At 33.4% G+C, this 20,974-nt stretch overlaps 1 protein-coding gene and 1 non-coding gene across 5 annotated transcripts in view; both read right to left on the bottom strand.

Moving 5' to 3' along the window:
• ADGRB3 (adhesion G protein-coupled receptor B3) overlaps nucleotides 1-20,974 on the bottom strand; it is a 799,823-nt gene that overhangs the window by 59,250 nt on the left and 719,599 nt on the right. For all 4 annotated transcript variants that reach the window (XM_056108346.1, XM_056108361.1, XM_056108354.1 and 1 more), the window contains one exon: nucleotides 2,005-2,155. In XM_056108346.1, coding sequence (XP_055964321.1) covers nucleotides 2,005-2,155 — 151 coding nt within the window. The remainder of the gene's footprint in view (nucleotides 1-2,004; nucleotides 2,156-20,974) is intronic.
• On the bottom strand, nucleotides 936-1,040 carry LOC130019493 (U6 spliceosomal RNA). The gene has a single exon (XR_008791818.1). It is a non-coding gene; the product is annotated as a U6 spliceosomal RNA (small nuclear RNA).

A 20,974-nucleotide genomic window follows, 5' to 3' on the forward strand; every position in this document is an offset into this window, starting at 1 on the left:
AAGAAACCTCACATTCTTCAAGAGGTTTAACAAGCACTACAGAGAACAACTGACAAGGCAGCATCGTATTTTAAATAATTACTGGCCTCTATATAATTTGTAATTACATATATAACTATATATAATACACGTAGACATACAAATGTACTGACATATGTTTATTTCTCTTGGCTATCCTTCAAACATGCTATTTCCTGACTTTTTTGATTGACTAGATCAAATATATTACAAAAATATATTCTCTCTTGGGTCACATTTGGAGGTTAAGAGTCTCCATTTCACATAATTTAGATTATAAAGAGTATTTTTATAGGGTTTAGATTGATAGTGGAACAGTTAAGACTCTTATTTTATATGCTGCTAACCCCAGTTCAATCCCCATTACTCACGGTCTCCTGAGCACTGCAGGAGCAACCCTAAATGTAGAGCTGGTAGAATTCCTAAACACTATCATGAAACCCAAACTCTCTCCAAATTTTATAAATTATTAAAAATATTATGTTTGTAATGAATTATAAGAATTTACTCTAATCACTTTGACTTTCTAGTAGTCTGCACCAGTTTTTTGGCTTTTTATTTATTTATTTGCTATGCAATGCAGTTTAATAATAATAACAATAGGAGACATGGCTTAGTAACAGAAAGCATGACTCCATATGTGAGGCCTAGCTCTCTCCTCAAAAGCCCATTAAAAAGAAATCACAAACTTGGGGATGAGCCATGAACCCTTTCCTCAATTATTTTTAGTAAAATTTTAAAGTAGTTACTGTATCTGCAAATTGCTTTATAATCTTTACACTTCAAAACAATCCTCATTGGTCAGTATTCTATATTTCTTAGATCTAAGATTCTAATTTTTGACAAATACCAATCTAGCTTCAAAAAATATTTGAAATGGAATCTAGAAAATATAATAGAATCTAGATATATTTGTTAAAAATAAGATATACTTCTTGACTTTGGTGTCATCCTTGAACAAGGCCATGCTCATATTTTTGGTATCATTCCAAGCCTATTATGGGTGCTGCTGAAGCCAGCACCAAACATAAATTTTTTGAAAGCACAGGTAGAATATAGACTTTCTCATTCACTTTTGCATGAAGTCCTGATACCTTTGGAAGGCATGAAATCAACTGAGATTTTGTGTTCACTTATTTCTATTTTTCCAAAATAAATTATTCCATTATTATGATTTCATTCATGTCTTAGTCTTCCAGTTCCCTATAGCGTTCCATTCTACAGCTGTTTGGCAGCTAAAGTATCTGTTTTATATTTGGTCTAAAACTCACAAGATTTTTTTAGTACAAATCCTTAAAAACTCAAAGATGAACATAACAAAACTGCATGTCTCCTTTGCTGCCCCATCCCCTGACTAGCTTCTTAAGTTTAATTATTATTAGGTCCTATGATCTTAAGATGGCCAGTTGATAATGGCAATTTGGGAGAAAATTCATAAGAAGGCAGACAATTCTTAGTCTGTCAATAATTTTTTTTTTCTTTTTGAACTCACAGGAGGTCTCATTCATTGTCTAAACAGCTTTCTCTTTGTGATATGAATGGCTTTCTCCTTTTGACTATAATTGCTATAGTATTTAAGTATTTTGAGGTCTGTCTTAGAATGGGTTCCTGAAAACTTTTTGCTAGTAATAAAGGACTAGTGAACCATCATGTTTTGAGCCCTGGACATTTTAAGATAGTTTTCTTTTCAGAACAATAGATGAAGAGAAAACTAAGCTTTTCTTTTCGTAGAAATCTCATGTCTCATCTCACACCATGTTGACTGTTAATAGACTAGCTACATTCAATATTCAACATTCACTCCTTGTTAATGTTCCAGAAGAGCAAAGAAGGTTAAAAAATGACCAGTGTCATAGATTCCTACTTCTGTATTTTAAAGTAGAACAAAGAAAAGTAGCCTGGAGATAATCACTTTCTATTGCTTCGTTATGTAAGTGTCCCGAGTCATTTTAACAAAAGTACAAAAGGGTATATTAATATGCTTACCCCATCCAAGGCACAAAAAGCGTTTCCTTATGAGCCGTGTCCTGATTTTTCCAGTCACAGCCATATATGACTGCCACGCTTCAGTCAAAACCCAACAGAATGAAGCCAGGAAGAAAAAGTGCAAAAATGCAGTGGTAGTTGTACAGATACTCTGTGGAAACAAACAAAAAAACTAATACTGAATATGAGAAGTCATTTGTCCTTCAGAAGACTATTAGTTAACCTTCATCTCCTTCCTTTGTTTCAAATATCTTCTTCTCCTCTTTGACCAAAAAATTACTTACACAAATTAAGAGCAGTGTGGTCTTTGTGTTGTAGGCAATATCTAAGTTAAATTTTTTTTTAAATTTCCACTTTTTATGAGAACTGTTTCAAAGTAGTTTTAAACTCAGGGGAGATTAAAATTACTACTTTTTCCCTTGATTTCTTTTCCTGAAGTATAATTATTGATTTAATTCTTTGTTAGACATCTTACTTAATTTATTTTATCTACATTCGTTACCCTTTCTTTTTAACTGATAATTCTTTGTTGTTTTGTTTGTGTTAATGTTAAGATCACATCACAAAAGCCTTTCAAAGGAAAAATTACAAGGTATAAAAACAAAGTATGAAATGAGGTTTGGCAAATACCTTAGTGCAAAACTAACTTATATTTTAAAGTACTTAATGCATTGCATCTGTGTTATTATATTACAATGTGTATTCTAATCAAATCATTTTGAAAAGCTAATTAAATCACTGACTACATAAAGTCATGATTTCATAGATATTTTTCTTTATGAAATTTAATCTCTCTGAATGTGCCAACCATTAGCTAGTTGTAATTCGTCTACAAAGATTAGTAGGTAAAAACAGCTACTTATGTCACTCTTTGTATAATTTATATAAAACTTGTTAAAATGAAAATCTTTATAAAATAATAACACAACAAATTTCTTTATTAATCTGTTTCCAAAAATTTTAAAAAGCAAAACAGTGTAGAACCTAAAAATGATATAAAACATAGTAGAGAAATAAAAATATAATGCCTAAACTCCCACCTCCACTTTAATACACAGTTAAAACAATTATTCAAAAGTTGGATCCAAATTAATCATATTGCTTTTTTCACTGCAATTGGCTAGGTTTTCATTTAGCTTTTCAGTGTTTATATCACATCAAAATAACTTTGCCACATCAATCTCACAGGTTGTTTTAATGATGAGATTACATACAGACGCTGAGTAACACTGTACTTGTATATAAAAAATATTACTATTTTAAATGATAAGGGTGTTACCATTTTTAGAAATTGATTCCTTATTTCATCTAGTGCTTAATTCTACATAGTAGTTAGTTTATTTTTATAAAGGTGATTAACTATTGGTATATAATCATGAATCTCTTTAAATTCTTTCTCATACTGTTATGGCACCATTTTCAAACTTAATGATTTAACCATTGTGAATGGTTAATCCACAATGGTTAGCCATTGTGATTTAACCTTTTGGTCCACGGTTGGAAGCGTTTTTGTCTTTTAGGAGTGTCACACATTGGACCAGGACCAAAGGTGTATTGAAATCCACGTTTCAATACAGAGACCTTTCTTCCTAAGATTTAAATATTTGCAGGCTGACAATTGTGATAGGTTTTGTTTTGCAGTCACTGATCCCAATTTGAATTTCAAAGATAATTTCCACTCAATTCCTAAAGACTAGTTATACTTTCTAATTCACATTCAATTTTCTTCCACAAGATTGTCTCACTTCATTCTAACTAAGCTACTTCTCTATTTATAAAACATCAATATAGGACTACATAAACAATGTGGAAGGGGCAAAATGAAAGGTGTTCGGTGCTACACGCACTGCTATTCTATAAGTAGTGACATATTTGGACTGAGGCGATAGCTTAAAAGACTTGTAGCATGGTTTGCATGCAAGAGTCCTGCTGTTTGATTCCCCAGCACCACAGATGTTGGGGGAATCCTCCAAACACCAGCATAAGTAGTCCCTTGAACGTGGTCCCATGTGTGACACTCATAAAAGACAAAAAAGCTTCCAACCCTGTACCAAAAGGAAGGAGATCAAGAGCGAGAGAGAGTGAGAGCAAGAAAGTGAGAGTGTCAGTGAGGTAGAGAGAAGTGCCTGTCATTTAGGCAGTCTGGGGGGAGACGGCTTGGGCATGGCAGTAGAGAAACTGGGGACATTGGTGGTGGGAAATGTTTACCAGTGAAGGGATGGGTATTGAACACTGTATGACTGAAAATCATGAACAACCTTGTAACTATATCTAATGGTGATTCAATTGACAAAGAAAAGAAAAAAATGTCTGGTATCTCAGTAGAGACTTAATTTGTTCTTTTTATATTATGTTGGTTACTTTGAACTTCTTGACATTCACTTTAATTCTAATACACATAGAAGCATATGCAATTTGGGGCTACTGAGATTGATTTCAACATTTTATGTTTTCCTGAACTATAATATGGTTATAACATGTGCAGGAAAGTGTTAGTAATCTGCAGCAGTAAGACTTATTATTATGGTCAATTGCATTCTGCCATGCCCCCTGAATTCATATGCTAAGAAGCTACAAGTATGAAAGTAAGCTATTTTGATCTAAGGAATATGTATAAATGGGTAAAAGAATATATGAAAATTTTTAAAAGCTGAAGAATTCAGCTTTTGCATGTAATGTATAGCAAATTCTCTAATCATGAGAAATAAAGTGGCTTTCATTTTGCTTCATTTTCATGAAAAGCATCAATATAAAATCATATAGGACACATAATGAATCCCACTCAAAATTTTGCTGATCTAGATGTAAAATTTTTTCAAATAAAACTGTAATTAAAATAAAATTGTATATGAATTCTTATCTGTCAAAGATAGGTATTCTAATGTTTGAACAACTGGACATTTACATCTCTTCAAGTTTCATATAGCCTGAACAGCAACACAGAAAGATCAACCATTCCTTGGATGACCTCAGTTTTGTGGATATACTCACTTATAAATTTTACACTCATTCTCTTTCTTTTTTTCTTAGGGTATTAGGCTAAAATTTCCTGGATTAGTGAAATTTTGCTAAAATAGTACTCAGGATAGTTATAATCTTAAAAAACAAAAGAAAATTAAGATAAGCAGGTTTCTTAAATAGACAACAGATTTAACAGAGAAAAGGAGTATCAATAAAGAAGAATTTGTGATCGTTCTCAAGATGGAGGAGTCGGCAAACAAAATATTAGAATAAAAAGTTATCGAAGTATAATATGTTATGAATATTTACATAAAAGGATGTTCTTAAAGAAAAGCATTGTTAAAATATGATCAGATTTTTAAAAAAATGTACAGAATAATCCTCTAAATAAGAACAGTTTCAGAAGAAACTTAAAATATAACTATCTTAAAAAGTGTATAGTTCACACTTTATGAAATATTTCCAAGGCCAAAGTAAAAGATTAGAAGTATAGCACTTATTTTCAAAGCTAGAATAATACTGACTCTGAGATGAGTAAGAATACAAAATTACTTTACATATGTACATAAATGAGAAAGTACTGTACAAAAGATCAAAACCTAAAAGTAATATGATAGAAAATCACTAGGAAAAGAGAATGTGCTCAGTAGTGCAGAATGATCCAACACTAAAAAGTACAGCTAGGACTGGATGCAAGTCAAAGAATTTGTATGGCTGAGTTCCAGATTTAATCCTCTGCACTATATATTTCTGATGTTCCTCAAGCACCTCTGATGAGGACCTCAAAACTAACAAGATTAACTATAATTTACTATATTAGCATATTAAGAAACCATGGAAATAAGTGTGAAAGTATTAAATTAAAACTCAATTACCATGTAAAAATCCTTATTGTAAATTACAAGCAGAGGATATTTACTTAATAAAGTTATCTCTCCAAAAATTATTACAAAATCATATTTAATAGTGAAATACTAAACTCAATCCCATCAGTCATCAGTATGAAAGGGAAGCTCATTATCAACTCTAATCTTCTACACTGTATTGCTGGTATTTACCAAAACATACAAGGAAATTAAGTAGGAAAGAGAAAAACAATAATGCCATTATTGTAGATGATCACTGAGGGCCATACGTAACAGTGCTCAGAACTCATTCCCAGCTCTGTGCTCAGGGATCACTCCTGGTAGAACTCAGGGAATCATATGTGGTGCTGAGGACTAAACCCAGATCGCTGCAAGCAAGGTAAGTACCCTATGCTCTGTCTGTACTATCATTCCTGCTCCATTGTGTATAATCTTAAACATTTTTTTAAATGCTGTACTTTTCTTAAGGTCGTTTATCTGTTTTATGTATATTATCAATCAGATATCTCTTACTAATTTTGATTCCTTAACTCCAACTTGAACAATTTATTATTACACTTCCACAGTGTTAAAATTCTCGAGGTGTGAATTTTTTTCTCCTTTTCACTTGGCAGACTTTCAAGAACTCTAAGAACAAAATACTATGTTTACCTTATTCCTAATGTTCAAGTAGAATAGAAAATATGAGCATTTCAAAATAAATAATCATACAACTAATTTGCAAATATTTCAAAAAGAATAAAATAAAAATGCTTTTGATGAGACACAAATGCCAAAAAAATGCTCTTGGTGGAATTTGTAATATACAAAAGCTTGCTTTTTTACTAGAAAAATATAAAAAAGTTATTGAGATGAATCATTTCAATAGAATATTTAGAAATTCTTAATAAAATGAATACCTTCATTCCTTAATTTTAATAGTTATGAATACATCATGAATAATTTTAAAGCATTATAATGTTTCAATAACATAAGAAATTTTAAAATTCAGCTATGTAAATTAAATTTTATTTAGATTATTTAAGTAATTCCAATGGTGGCATATCTAAAATAAATTTTAAATATGTATGCTCGCTATTCACATGAAATAAAAGATTCAAAAGCTTTTATAAGACATGTATAGTATTATTCTGAGACTTATGTAAATGATGCTAATGGAAAAGTATTTGTTCCTCACTATTGTGATTTCCAAGACAGTTGTTTAAAACCATGCTAATAACTATCTATTTATATTATTCAGAAAATAGTAATGACAATAGGCCTAAAATGAATCATGAGAGTAAAATAAAATGATGGATAAAAAGACTTCATTCAAATGAAATACATAATATCAAATCTAAAGTACTCAATAACTGCTAATTAATAGATCATAATTAAAAGGTTAATCAAAGGTTAATAATAAAATAGCTTTTGGAAAAACAAACATATTTGATGATGTTTGGCTACGGTATAAAAGATGATGAAAAAACTAATTTACCAAGCACCTACAATGCCTTAAGCATTAATTTCACTGAAATACAACATAAACACTTCATGAATGAGGAAATGAAACTCCTGTTAAGTCTGAAGTGATCCAGGTAACATATGAAGAGGCTTATACTCTTTTACTGTGTGTGATATATTATCTTGTGTATTGAATTTTCTAACTTCATCTCAAATTCTCAACAACAGAACAGCAAATAGATGACAAAAAAATGTTATGATATACAAAGAGTAAAATTTAATGTTACATCCTTATTGTGGTCACAATGGAGATTCCTAAACTTGTTGTCCTACTACTTCTTTTGCTGGGGAGAAAAAAATCACTCTGTCCCTCAACCCCATATAATTTTTCTACTTCTTTAGGTAGACATCATCCCTTATTTGGACTCTAGGCTTCTACCACCCTTCACCCATTCTTCTAGAGCCTTTGGAGGGGGCAAAATATGTACTCTTGGAGACTCTGGACTAAATCACTAATAAAAACAGAAAAATGTACCTTCCATTTAAAAGCACAGTTTGGTTACATAAATTATCTAAAAGCGTATATACATTTTTGTTGTTGTTTTTAAGCTGTCTGGGGAGAGTATCACAGTTCCAATGGGATGAATCACTGAAGCCAATGGTTAAGTACTGTACCCAGGTATATGTTAACACCACAAATAAGGGTCATGATCCATAATGAGCACTGAAACTTTCAAAACATGTGCAATGATCAAATGCAACCATTGGCAATCACCTGTGTACAAATCACAGAAAATGGTCAGGCATTATGGTCAGAATGTACAAGAACATCCAACTAAAGAGTGTGACCACTGGTGAACTTGCATGCAAACACCACAACCAAAGAAGTGAAATTTTCAGTGCTCATTGAGACCAAGTGTGGAACCGCCACAACCTATTGTGTCAGTCTCGGTCATAGCAAACAACAATAATGAAGAAAAAGGAAGCGGCGGGGGAAAGTCAGTAGGCATTATGATATTAAGCTTCATCATTTTATAGCACTGTAGGACTGTCCTCCCGTTGTTCATCGATTTGCTCGAGTGGGCCCAGTAACGTCTCCATTGTGAGACTTGTTACTGTGCTTGGCATATCGAATATGTCATGAGTAGCTTGCCATGCTTTGTCTTACAGGCGAGATACTCTTGGTAGCTTGCCGGGCTCTCCGAGAGGGACAGAGGAATCCAACCCAGGTTGGCCGCATGCAAGGCAACTGCCCTACCCGCTGTGCTATCGCTCCAGCCCAAAATTAAATAAATGTTTAATGTTATTAAAGATTTAATCAGAAGCTTTTTGCTGTCACTTTGATCAACCTCTCTTCTTCCACTGTTCCCATGATATGTTTTCTCAACAGCAATGCTACATGTAGATAGATGACTGATAAATATCTTTCAAAGCCCCAAATTCTTGTCCAATACATTATTCTTCTGAAAGATAACTAAATATCCGAAGAGAGTGATGATAGACTCCAGTTTTCTCTTGAAGACTTTTAATTCACCATTAATTATATAGCAAATATATATACAATACATAATTATATACAACACATATAATTAATGTAATTAAAATATATATAAATATATAGATACATAATTATACCTGTATAAAGCAAATAGATATATTTGCTTTAAAGCTGTGGCACAAAGATATGATGGGAAAACATCATCTCTCTGATCTACTTTTTAAAAACTTTGGAAATTTGAGTAAATTGCTAGATTACATAAAATATGAAACAGTTAATGACAAACTAAGAAAATCAAGCATTTGCTAAATGTAACTACCTGAATGATAACAAAACTTAATTCTAGATTATCATACTAGATTATAATGCTAATTAATTTTAGATTATAATATTAAAATAAACAGAACTATTATAAAGAAATGTATGCTAGATCAATGTAAATAGAGATAAAAATCTGTTCTACAAATGTCAAAAATATGTATCTTGCAGAAAACATTCATAGTTTGAAGACCTTGGAAATTTTTTCATACATAACAGAAAAGTCTGATTCATTTAAATATGTCCTTTGGGAATCTGAACATTTGTATATCATACAGAGCAGATGCTTAATTTATAATATTATCTCCAGGCATAGGAAATGATTGTTTAATTTAAGATGAAATATAATTAAGTCACTTGTAAATAAGGCCAAGAGTTCACCTGAAGTATTACTGATAATTTAGAAAACCCAAAATGTTTTATAAGTTCTCAGATATCTCTAGGAATTAATTTATACAATGCTCTATGTCTATAAAGGAAATAATTTTTCAGTGTAAGGATGTTATTCTCTGGTGTAAGCAAATTCCACAGATGAATACTTAAAAATAGGGACAATAGTTATCAAATAAAAAGCTGTCTTCAACTTATAACAAGCTCTCTAGCTCTATTACTGGGGTTTCTAGGTTTTGAAATATTTATTTGATGACTTTGATGGCAGAGAAAAATAACATTTTTTCTATGAATAAGACATTTATATATTCTTTTTATCAAGTTTAATCAACAGTTCACTTGGTGTCATAGACTATTTCCATGTGGAATGAAAACAATTTTTAGTTTAGAAGTGACATGGAATGAAATAAATCAAATCTTAGAGAAAAGCTGGAATTTTCTAACCTTAGTTGCTCAATGATATGACCTGGATAACTCTAAAGTACTTGTTTCTACGACTATTATCCTCTAATATTCTTATGCAATCATATGAGAAATAACTGAATATTTGAATTATCTAGGCTTCTCAGCTGATTCTAGAGTGCATTCAGGGTTCACAAATAGTCTAATCAGTGATGGATTGATTCTTGGTATCTGAAGCTACCAAATATGACCTTATTCAAATGATAAATATTTTAGTCTCAATATTTCAATTGTCAGTTGAAAATAATACTATTGACTACATAGGATTTCCTAAATGTATATAAAATAAGTGTCAAATGCTTAGTTCTCAGTGTATTATAAAATATTAGTAGCAATAATTATGCATGAATATTTGCAACACATTAGAGTATATTATCTACCTTAACCATTCCTATTGCTCAAGAAAGAGTAACAAAAATGGAGTCTTTTACTATGCATTCATATTTTAATTTTGAAATTACATTAGAATGGACAGACATCTTTATAAAGCCTGCTATGAAGAATCATTAACAATGAAAGATATAAAAAAATAAATAAAATAAGAGTAATTTTTGTCTGTGGTGTATTTCAAGAGAAAGACAGATCATCATGTTACTCAGTTCTCTGATTCTCCACCTGAGGGAAAACACCTACTTAGAGCAAGTACCACAAGCAAACTTATCAAACATAATCAACAGATCAGTTATGACACTTTAGGAATGATTTGTAGAGATATCAAAAAACTACTAGTCCATCCCCAGGAGGAAAGGGGTGTCACTCCCTTCTGCCTTTCCCCCCTCCCCCCGGGGCAGCAAGATGGCGGCTGTCTCAGAGCTTACTGGAAAGCCAGATATGAGCCAGCAGTGACGGGGCAACTGCAACCTCATGGGAAGGGGGGCGTTCCTGGCTCGTCCTTCACGCCCTACCGAGGTCACAAATTGCCACCCACGAGCGGTTCTCCAGCACGGCCATGGCTCCAGAGCCACAGAAACCTGTCTTGTAATGATCTGGCTCTTGGCAGAAATACCCTCAGGATTAATAAGTAAAATATCAGAAATCCAAATCACTTGGTTCATTTGGTTCTCATAACCAGCTATAGAAAACAAATTATTTCACAATGCTTTTTCAGCAGTTCTGATTTTTGGGTGGAAACTCTAAACAATAATGGTGTAGCTTTTGTCGAAATAAAGAATATAATCAAAGTAGATAGTTAAGTAGAATTCATCTGTCTCGAAGGCATTGGGAGGGATGAGAGGGGGGTATATTGGGGTTCTTGGTAGTGAAAAATAAGTACTGGTGAAGGGAAAGGTGTTTGATCATTGCATGACTGAGACTTAAACCTGAAAGCTTTGTAACTTTTCCCACAGTGATTCAATAACAACAACAAAAAAGTACTAGTCCAAAATACCAATTTCAACCATGATAGTGTCCCATTGATGCCTACCTTTTACATCCTAACTTGCTTTTCTCTGAACTACCCAGTCCCATATATTTTGATTCCAATGTGTCAAAACAAATCTTGCACCTTAAGCTATTCCTTTTATGTTTGTTATCTGCAAAAGAATACCATCATTCAACAAGTTTTCCTTGTAGTTCCTCCATATTAATCCAACTCCTATTTGATTATGTTAATAGTTATATGCAGACTTCACTGACCTCTCTAATTAATAATCCTAGACACAACATCCTTCACCCTTTTCTGAACACAATGAGATTCCTGTGGGAAAAATCCCTTCCCACTGTGTAGTGGTTCCTCCTCCTTTTGCAAGAGGGAAATAGAAACTTGAGTTAGGTATGACTTGATAGCCCTGCTCCCCACCCTCAACAAGTTAATTACAGAAAGATCTTAACATATGTTTGGCATGTGCTTAGTTCTAAACAAATATAAATTGTAGCTATCATATTTTTATTATTATAGAAAGAGATGTGACTATGAGATCTATTTTCACATTGAGAAATACTGAAGTATATTTGAATGTTAAGTAGTGAGCTGAATAGAAAGAACAGTGAGAAATCTGGAGTGAGAGCATTGGCCACATCAAGTCCCAGAGAAGTCTGATAAAAATAAAATCTCAATAGCCAAGACACAAAAACAGTGGGCTGGAGTGATAGTACAGCTGGTGGGCTCTTGCCTTGCATGTAGCTGATCTTGGTTAAATCCCCAGCATCACATATGAGCTGAGCACTGCCAGGAGTGATCCTTAAGTGCAGAGCCAGGAGTAAGACCTTAATATCACTGGTCATGGCCCTAAAACAAGCAAATAAAACAGAACAAAAACAACTTAAGTGTCCATCAACAGATGAGTAGATAAACCACATTATGGAATCGAATATGCATGCACTGGAATGTGCAATGGAATACTGCTTGGCTATAAGAAAAATGAAGTGTTGCATTTTCTACAACTCAGATGGCAACGTCCTCATGCTAAGCAAGAAAGTAAGAAGGAAAAAAGGCAAATATTGAATGATCTCACTTATATGTGGTAGATAAAGAAGAATTAAACAATGTTGAATAGAAAATAAACGTTTATACTGTCAATAGAACTGAGTTTGCCCATAGGGGGATTGGAGGGAGGAAAGAAAGGAATGAGAAGGGAACTACAGACTATGATAGAGGGAAATTGGCATTTCTGGTGAGATAGTAACATTATATGGATAAAACACAAATACTGATAGTATTATAAGCCCGATTACCTCATTAAAAGTAATAAAGCACATATGATTGATGTTTGATGAGTTGTATTCCAAACAGGTAGGAAGGAAAGAAGTCTAGGTATAAACGTAGATAAATTAACAGATTTTGTATTTGAAAGATAAGATGATTGCTGTCTAAGATACCTGAAAAATTTATTTTGGAATAGGAGTTCAGCCAGTTGATAAAGATGTAGGATGAAAATTAAAGTATATGTGAACTGATACTGAAATCTCTTTATTGGAGTTAACATGGAGTTAATATGCCTATTAACTGTTGAAGCTGTTGAGTTGAATTATCCTGCATTTATGCTGGTCCAAAGACCTACAATGTATATCACATCAACACTAAAACCAGTAATATGACCATAGTGCAAAAACTGGTTTTTCTTTTGCTATTCTGTTTGGGGTTTTCTTGGAGTTCCTCTTTTACTGGGTTATCCCAGAGTACAGTTCTATCTTTTCCCCTTCTTCAACTTTTCATGCCACATTCATGGCTACTGTGAAACTGGAAGACAAATCAGCTCAACGGAAGCAATTCAAGCTATGGGAACAAACCAGGTACAAAGTGAGAATTTTGTTCATTGGTCTGAAAAAACTGAAATAATATGAGAAAATCTCTTATTATGAAATAAGACTGAATATCTGTTTTAAATGGTTTCTTATGCATACTTTTTTTTGTAAATAATTACCTTTGAAAGCTGGGAACCCTACCAGACTAGTTTCTTACTTTCTCAGCATGTAGGAAAGACAGCTATGGTCAAAGGACTCTAGTCTATCCAGATTGCACAAAAATAACAAATGACAAAACAAACTCTAATACCATACATTTATAGTGATTGCTATAAATATTTTTGGAAGATATTCATTTATTGAGAAAGAATGATTTAGTCCAGGTCAAAAACTGGGTAGGATAACACAGTACAGTCTTTCCTGCATAGCCTCAGGAATAGTTAATAGTGGATAGTTTATTGATAGTTTATTGGACTGAGGAAAATAGAAAAACACCTTAAGGAGGTATTTTGCCTGGGGCAATCAGGAAGGGCTTTAGAATACCTTTTAGGTGGGCCTTCAGGAAGGGCTTTCTTATGTTGATTTGGCTACCAGACTGGGTGGAGTGTCAGCCCAGACTGCGAGTGAGTTGGAGAGATGAGGGCGCTGGAGAGAGAGAGAGCAGGGCTGCAAGATGGACCATGGAAAGACTAGCAAGGGGAACATGTGCTTGAGAGAACCTAGGCCCTCCATAACATAAATTTCTTCTATGGGATAAATTTCCTTGTAATAAACTGCAACTAAGACCAACCCGCCTGGACCTTGTCTCTTCCTTCGTCTGCCCTTGGCCAGCAGCAGTCCTGATCCAGGCCACGCACAGCAGCTCAAGAGCATAGAACGCAGGCGGTGAGACAGAGCCGTCCAGAGAGCCCGCGAACACACAACTTCAGCGTGTTTAGTTTTTTACAGGTAATGTTTTTCTCTACCATGTCTTAAAAGATTTTATCATTAGGAAATTCAGGATATTTACTGAATATCGCATTTAGGTAACATCCTGTATTAGGGAAGGTACATATAAAAAAAGAAAAATTATATAAGAATAAAACACATAGAATTATAGCATATTCATCTAATTTAGAATGGATTACTGGAATGTATGAGGTAAAAAGGAAGAATTTAAATTATGAGTTCATACTTTTTTGCATAAAACAAATATGAGGACTGAAGATATTGTACAGGTGTTAAGGTCAACTCAATTAGCTAACTGGTTTGGTTTCAGACACCATGTGTGGTCTCCTGAGTACCTCCAGGAGTGTCTGAGCACAGAGCCAGTAGTAAGCCCAGAGCAATACCAGGCATGGCCCACAAAGTACATTTACTATAAATGTATTAATTTTTATCATGATTAATTTTTATTATGATAAAATATGGGCTGGAGCAGGCACAGCAGGTAGGGAGTTTGCCTCGCTTGTGGCCGACCCGGCCAATCCGGGTTCGATTCCTCCACCCTTCTCGGAGAGCCCGGCAAGCTACAGAGAGTATCTTGCCCGCACGGCAAAGCCTGGCAAGCTACCCATGACGTATTCAATATGCCAAGAACAGTAACAACAAGTCTCACAATGGAGACGTTACTGGGCCTGCTCAAGCAAATCGATGAACTATGGGAGGACAGTCCTACAGTGCTACAGATAAAATATATTTAGAATCCACTACTACTTTCACTTTCAAATCTGGACCCTAAATTTGACTGAAAAACTTCGATTTAAAGGAAGGGAAAAGTAAAACATCATTTTTCTTTATTTTTAGAACATTCAAAATTAGCAGTATAATTTAGGGTTATCCCTAAATTATGCTTAGCAATGGTTAAAGCTGGATCACAGTGTTTCTGGGTTGAGTAAAAGCTTATTATTAAATTTTGGATTCAATATAACATGGTTTTATACCATTTCTTATCATACTTAAAATTTTTACTTAAAATAAGAACAGCAAAAAGTGTCAACAGGAAATTAAAAAGCATTATTCTAAAGACCAATAAGTAAAAAATAGCTCATTTTTTAAGTACAGCCTTTTATTCTTATATCACGACATTAAATTATACAGTTTATAGTAATGTGGATGTGTTAAGAAACTCCCTCCATTTTTCACCCAGTCTAATAGTGCAATACAGAAAGAGAAAGAGAAATCTGGCCCAAGGCTGAGAAGAAGAGGTTGAAGAGGGGTGGAGAAAGAGTTGAAGTTCCCAGCCTCCCCTAGAGAACTCTAATTTCATTCCCCTCATTTTAAGAGGGCGAAACTCTTTCTCTCACTCCCACTCCCCCTCAACGTCATCTCCTTCTGTTCTGTCCATTCATTTTTGCCTTTTGAGAAAAGGCTTTGCTATAGTCAAAATATTAGGGTAGCCAAAGAAAGAGAATTCAATTTAGTCCAGCAGCCTGTTCTACTTTGAAAACAGTCTTTCTATCAGGATTCCACAAGAAAGAGAACTTTTACTGCAGAATTGACACCATTCTAATAAAACAATTGCTATAAAAATAATAGACTAATTTAAAATCAAACTAATTTATAAATATTCTATGTTTTCTAAATACCTATTTATCTCATTCAATATAAATATACCAAGCATGTATTTCCAAAGGAAGACAGATTATGATTTAAACTCCTATCTCAGTCTTTCTGTGTAGGAAATATTCCCCTGTAGTAAATGAAGCACTCTGAGAAATATACACATTGTTTTAGGCTCCAAGGAAGCCCTGGATGCATGATTACAGCGAATAATGGCTGTATCTCAGAATATATAACACTTTTTTTCCCCTCCAATGATTCACAGCAATTTCACTTGTATCATCATATTACCTATTGGAAATTACTATTTTAACATTTATTTCTTATTAAGTTCTAAAAGTCAGAAATTTGTTTTCTTTTACATCTAATGGAATACTCATACAGTTTATCCAATAACTATTTGTTCTGTATATATATGTATATATAATAGCTATTATCAATAATTTCAAAGATTCTAATCTACTCATCCTATTAAGGTGATTAAATATGAGTAGGTTCTTTCATTGCTATTATGTAAATTATAGTTTATACCTTTGTCTTTCACTTCTTGCCCTCATAATAAAATAATGAAAATTAATTATGGGGGATATAAAGACTGAATTTCCTATATTTTTCAGTCATATAATTAGATTATTGACAATGAAAGATTTGTAGTGATATGCATCCACAACTTTTCCTTTCATTTTGTTGTCAGATGTAATGTTTACATGATTTCTGTAGCTGAAGCACCTACCTGGGACATTGAAATAGAAACTAAATTTATTTTGACAAAAAAACTTAGAACAAAACAGGCCCTTAATGATCCTGAAGCTACCTACATTTAAGTGAAGAAATAAATATTTATCTTAGTTAGAACACTGTTTCCTTAACTCTGAGACCAAGTTAATCTTTAAAGCTACATTTGACATCAATATATAAAAGACACATGAATTAACATGCTCTTAATAGATAAAATATTATGTACTATGAGAAAATGCAATCTGTGAACTACTGGGAAAATCATGCTAATTTTCGAAGCTCTGCAATAAACCCAAATATTTGCACTCCATTTAGTAGATTTTGAACCATGTCTTCCTCAGTTCCACTAAATCCCCTATTACTTAGCAATAAATGATATTTATAAAATGTAGTAGATTTCACATAGTACTTTAAAATACTATATCATTTGATCCTTATGCTCATATAAAAGGCAGGTATAGTTACTATAATTTTTATTTCATGGATGAATCTAACATGCTAAGTAAAATAGAGTTGCTTTTTCAAGCTTACACAGTGGAGCTAAAAATCAGGCACTTTGATTTATTCTATGTATCATTTTGCTTTCCTTCACACAAAATGAACTTAATGTATCTGTTTGTATGGGATATGGTAGATGCCCTTTAAAATTAATTTATTGGATGATATCCTGCACTGTTAGCACTGTCATCCCGTTGTTTACCGATTTGCAGCAACAGACTTGTTGTTACTGTTTTTGGCATATCAAATACACCACAGGGAGCTTGCCAGACTCTGCTGTGTGGGAGGGATACTCTCGGTAGCTTGCCCTACCGGGCTCTCCGAGAGAGATGGAGAAATTGAACTCAGGTCAGCCGTGTGCAAGGCAAACGCCCTACCCGCTGTGCTATAGCTTCAGTCAGAATGATAGACATTTAAAATATCTTGCTAAATAAACTTTTGAACTTGTTTTTATCTTTTTAGCATATTCATGTCAGGATTTCTGAGTTCTAAGAATTTACATTTGAATTTAAAATTCAATTCATAGTTTGGACTGAATCACCACACCCACTTATCTGAATTCAGATTTTTGTAGCAAAGAAACAGTAATATTTGTTCTAAAAATATTCACCAACTACCTCCTTTGAGAGGTGAAACAACTTCCTCTAGCTCATTGTTGGTTTGAGTTATTGTAATGAAGGAACAATTAGATATGTGATCTTCTTGTATCTTTACTACAGATCCTCAACTAGGAGCCCATGAGAAAAAAAATTCCTACCCCTCATAATAATAATAATATACACACATATATGTGTATATGAATATATCTATCTCTCTCTCTATATATATATAGATATATACATTGCTTTTTGGGTCACACCGAGCAATGCTCAGGGATTATTCCTTGTTCTGCACTCCGGAATTACTCCTGGTAGTGCTTGAGGGACCATATGGAATGCTGGGGATCGAACCCCAGTCAGCTGTGTGCAAGGTAAACACCCTATCCACTGTACTATCTCTCCGGCCCCCATAATAATATTTTTTAAAAAACAGAAAGGTATCTGAGAAGTTATGGGGAAATAAGGACATTAAGAACTAACTGGAAGATAGAACTTCCAAAACTCTCAGGGAAAGGTGTAGAGCAATAAAGCAGAGTTGGTTCTAATGTAACCCACATTTGACTGTTCAAATAGGCTGTAGCAGAAACTCAAATGTAACAGTATTCAAAAACAGATTATGATACTTCACCTTTTATAAAACTGATTTGCTTTTAAAGTGAAGCACTCAAGGAATATCTTTTAGCACTTTTTTAAAAAAAATATAGGGACCTTCATAAACATAATTCAGCTGACCTAGGAAATTTAACTGCAGCATGTTTTTAAATACATTTGAATGGGGCTTGGCTCTTATATATAACTTTATAGAGATAATGACAGTGAAAATAAAAATTTTGAGTTAAACACACATCAACAAAAAGGAGTAGTTGCTGAGACTACAATACAGCTGTATTTAACACTTAAATTTAAAACCAGTGTCTGAAGAGCATGAATATCTTGAAAACAAAAATTTAGGAGGAAGAGGAAGAGCAGTTCTACCTACAAACTGCACTGCAGTGTAACAGGGGTTAGAGTGAGATACTGTGATCTCAAGGTAAATATAAGGTAAATACGAACAGATATGATGGAATACTTTGATTTGCTTAATATCTGAAATCTGCATTATAACTAGGTCCTCTTCTCTGGGATGTTCATTTTCACCACATTTCACATTGTATGCTTACAGCTTAATTGTCTTTCTACATTTCCCCCCACTCCACACCATCACAGTTCCTCTTTAGATGAGAGTTCCATAGTGGAATCTGAGATTTACTATTGTTTTGTTGCTCTTCATCATTGCAATACTGGAACTGAGCACTGCTCCTGACCTGTATTTAGCAATAAAGACCCTTGTTACTGAAAAGCTAAGTGAATCAGAGAGTAAATCACTAGATAAATGAGCACTTTCTATCTTTGAATTACTTTATCTATAGCTATTGGCATGCCTGGCTAATCTCCTTAATGTAAACTTCATGAACAAGCCTATTTCCAGCTGGCTTCTTTATATGTTACTATGTCTAATACACAGGTTTTTAATGAGTGAGAACATATTTCACTCATGAGAAAGTATTCCTTGGCGGGGCATGGTGTGAGGGGGCTCAGGGCTTATTCCTGACTCTATACTGAGGGATTGCTCCTGGTAGACTTGGGGGATCCATTTGTGGTGCTAAGGATCAAACCCAGGACAGCTGCATGCAAAGCAAATGACCTGCTATACTATCACTTTCGACCCTGAAAGTATTCTTATTTCTTCCAAGAATAAAATCAAGCACATAGTCTTCTCTTTATAATACAGACTGAAGTCACTAGATAAGGGCAAAACAAAAGATAAATAGTAGTGAACTTTTAAAAAGATCTTATGTTGTAGATGCATAAAGATATTATTGGACTTAGATAAAGTATAATGGTTTGGGTTGATTCATTGGCACAATCTAAATTTCCATAAAGAAAGTTCAAAGTAAGTTACTAATCTCAACATCAACAAATATTTAGAACGAATGATAACAGACATTAAAGGGGGCTGGAGAAGCCAGAGACTAGGATATGTTTAAGCAAGAGTTTCAAAGATTAGACCAGAATGATTCATGTGGAATAACTAATTTCACTGTTTTATCTCCCCTACTTCATCCCTTCCATCAAATATTAGCACACCAATCTTACTTGGTCTAGAAATAACTATGAAGGAACTTCTATATACAAAGGTTTAAATATAAAAATAGTTTGAATATAAATAAAACTAGGCTTCCAGATTATAACTAAGAATTAATTTATATTAAATAGCAGTTTTCATTAACCAGATATTTAAAAATCTGTTTAAATAATCATATAATAATGTTTTGTAGAAGTGTCACAATTTGAGTCTATTATGACTGATATACTCACACACCAACAGCAACAGCTCAGTGGCCTGAGTGCATGCTTTGCACACTGAAGACCCAGGTTTGATTCTTGGCACTAAAAGCTAATATAAGTACCAGCAGGATTATCCCTGACCTCAGAGCTGGAAGAAGTTCTAAGTACTGCCAGGAGTGGCCCCAAGCCAAAAACAATGGCAACAAAATCTTAATCACAAGGAAGAATTACATGGTACATCCTTTCTTAGGTTTAAATATACTGATAAGTATAATTTAGGAAATAATAATTTCAATGACTAGTGAAGTTATTACCTTTTTTGTTTTTGTTTTCTTTAGGTAACTGCTATCTTGTCTATTATTTGCTATATTTAGAGTCAACTATAGAAGACAGAAAGTGGCAAACAGATTAGACAATATTCTTATGGTTTTTGTACAACGTAATAAACTATGTGAGATTCAATTATAGACTAATTGAATTCTTCAGGATGCTCTTATAGGACCATATACTTCTTATATATTTGAAAACTACTGAGTCCTGAATAGTCTGACATATTTGGAGATCGGAATAGGCTATTAGCTAGACACTTTCACTGGAAAATGTACTTCAAAATTTTAAATATTGACAGTTATAATTGCTCTTACTCTGGTAGCAGATAAACATAGAAATAAACACGATAACTTGAAGAACATGACAAGTCATTGAATGTAATATATCAGTGAATTCTATAATGTTAACTAGTATCACCAATATGGTGAAAAAAAAAGTGGAAAAAACAATTGGAGATATATAACTTTGATAAGGATTGATAAAACATCATGAACTAATGAAACAAAAAGATAAGTTTTACTTGAGTTTAGTGTAGCTAAAAATTCCAAATCAATATGGCAAAACATATGCAGAAAGTCGCAGTGCTTAGAAATCTATTTCCACGTGTATTAAGATCCAGTAGCTCTATTTTTATTATCCTCCCACTGTTCATAGGCTAGGAATCTAAAAAATGTATTTTCCAGGAGAGTAAAGAATTTTTTATTTTTATTTATTTAGTTGCTTTGTTTCAGGTTTCACACATGGTTCTGCATTCATGGATCACTTCTGGTAGCTTCTGGGGACTATATGAGTTGACAGGGATCTAACCTGGGTTG

The sequence above is a fragment of the Sorex fumeus genome, unplaced genomic scaffold, assembly GCF_029834395.1.
Source record: "Sorex fumeus unplaced genomic scaffold, SorFum_2.1 ptg000008l, whole genome shotgun sequence".
NCBI classification, from domain to species: Eukaryota; Metazoa; Chordata; class Mammalia; order Eulipotyphla; family Soricidae; genus Sorex; species Sorex fumeus.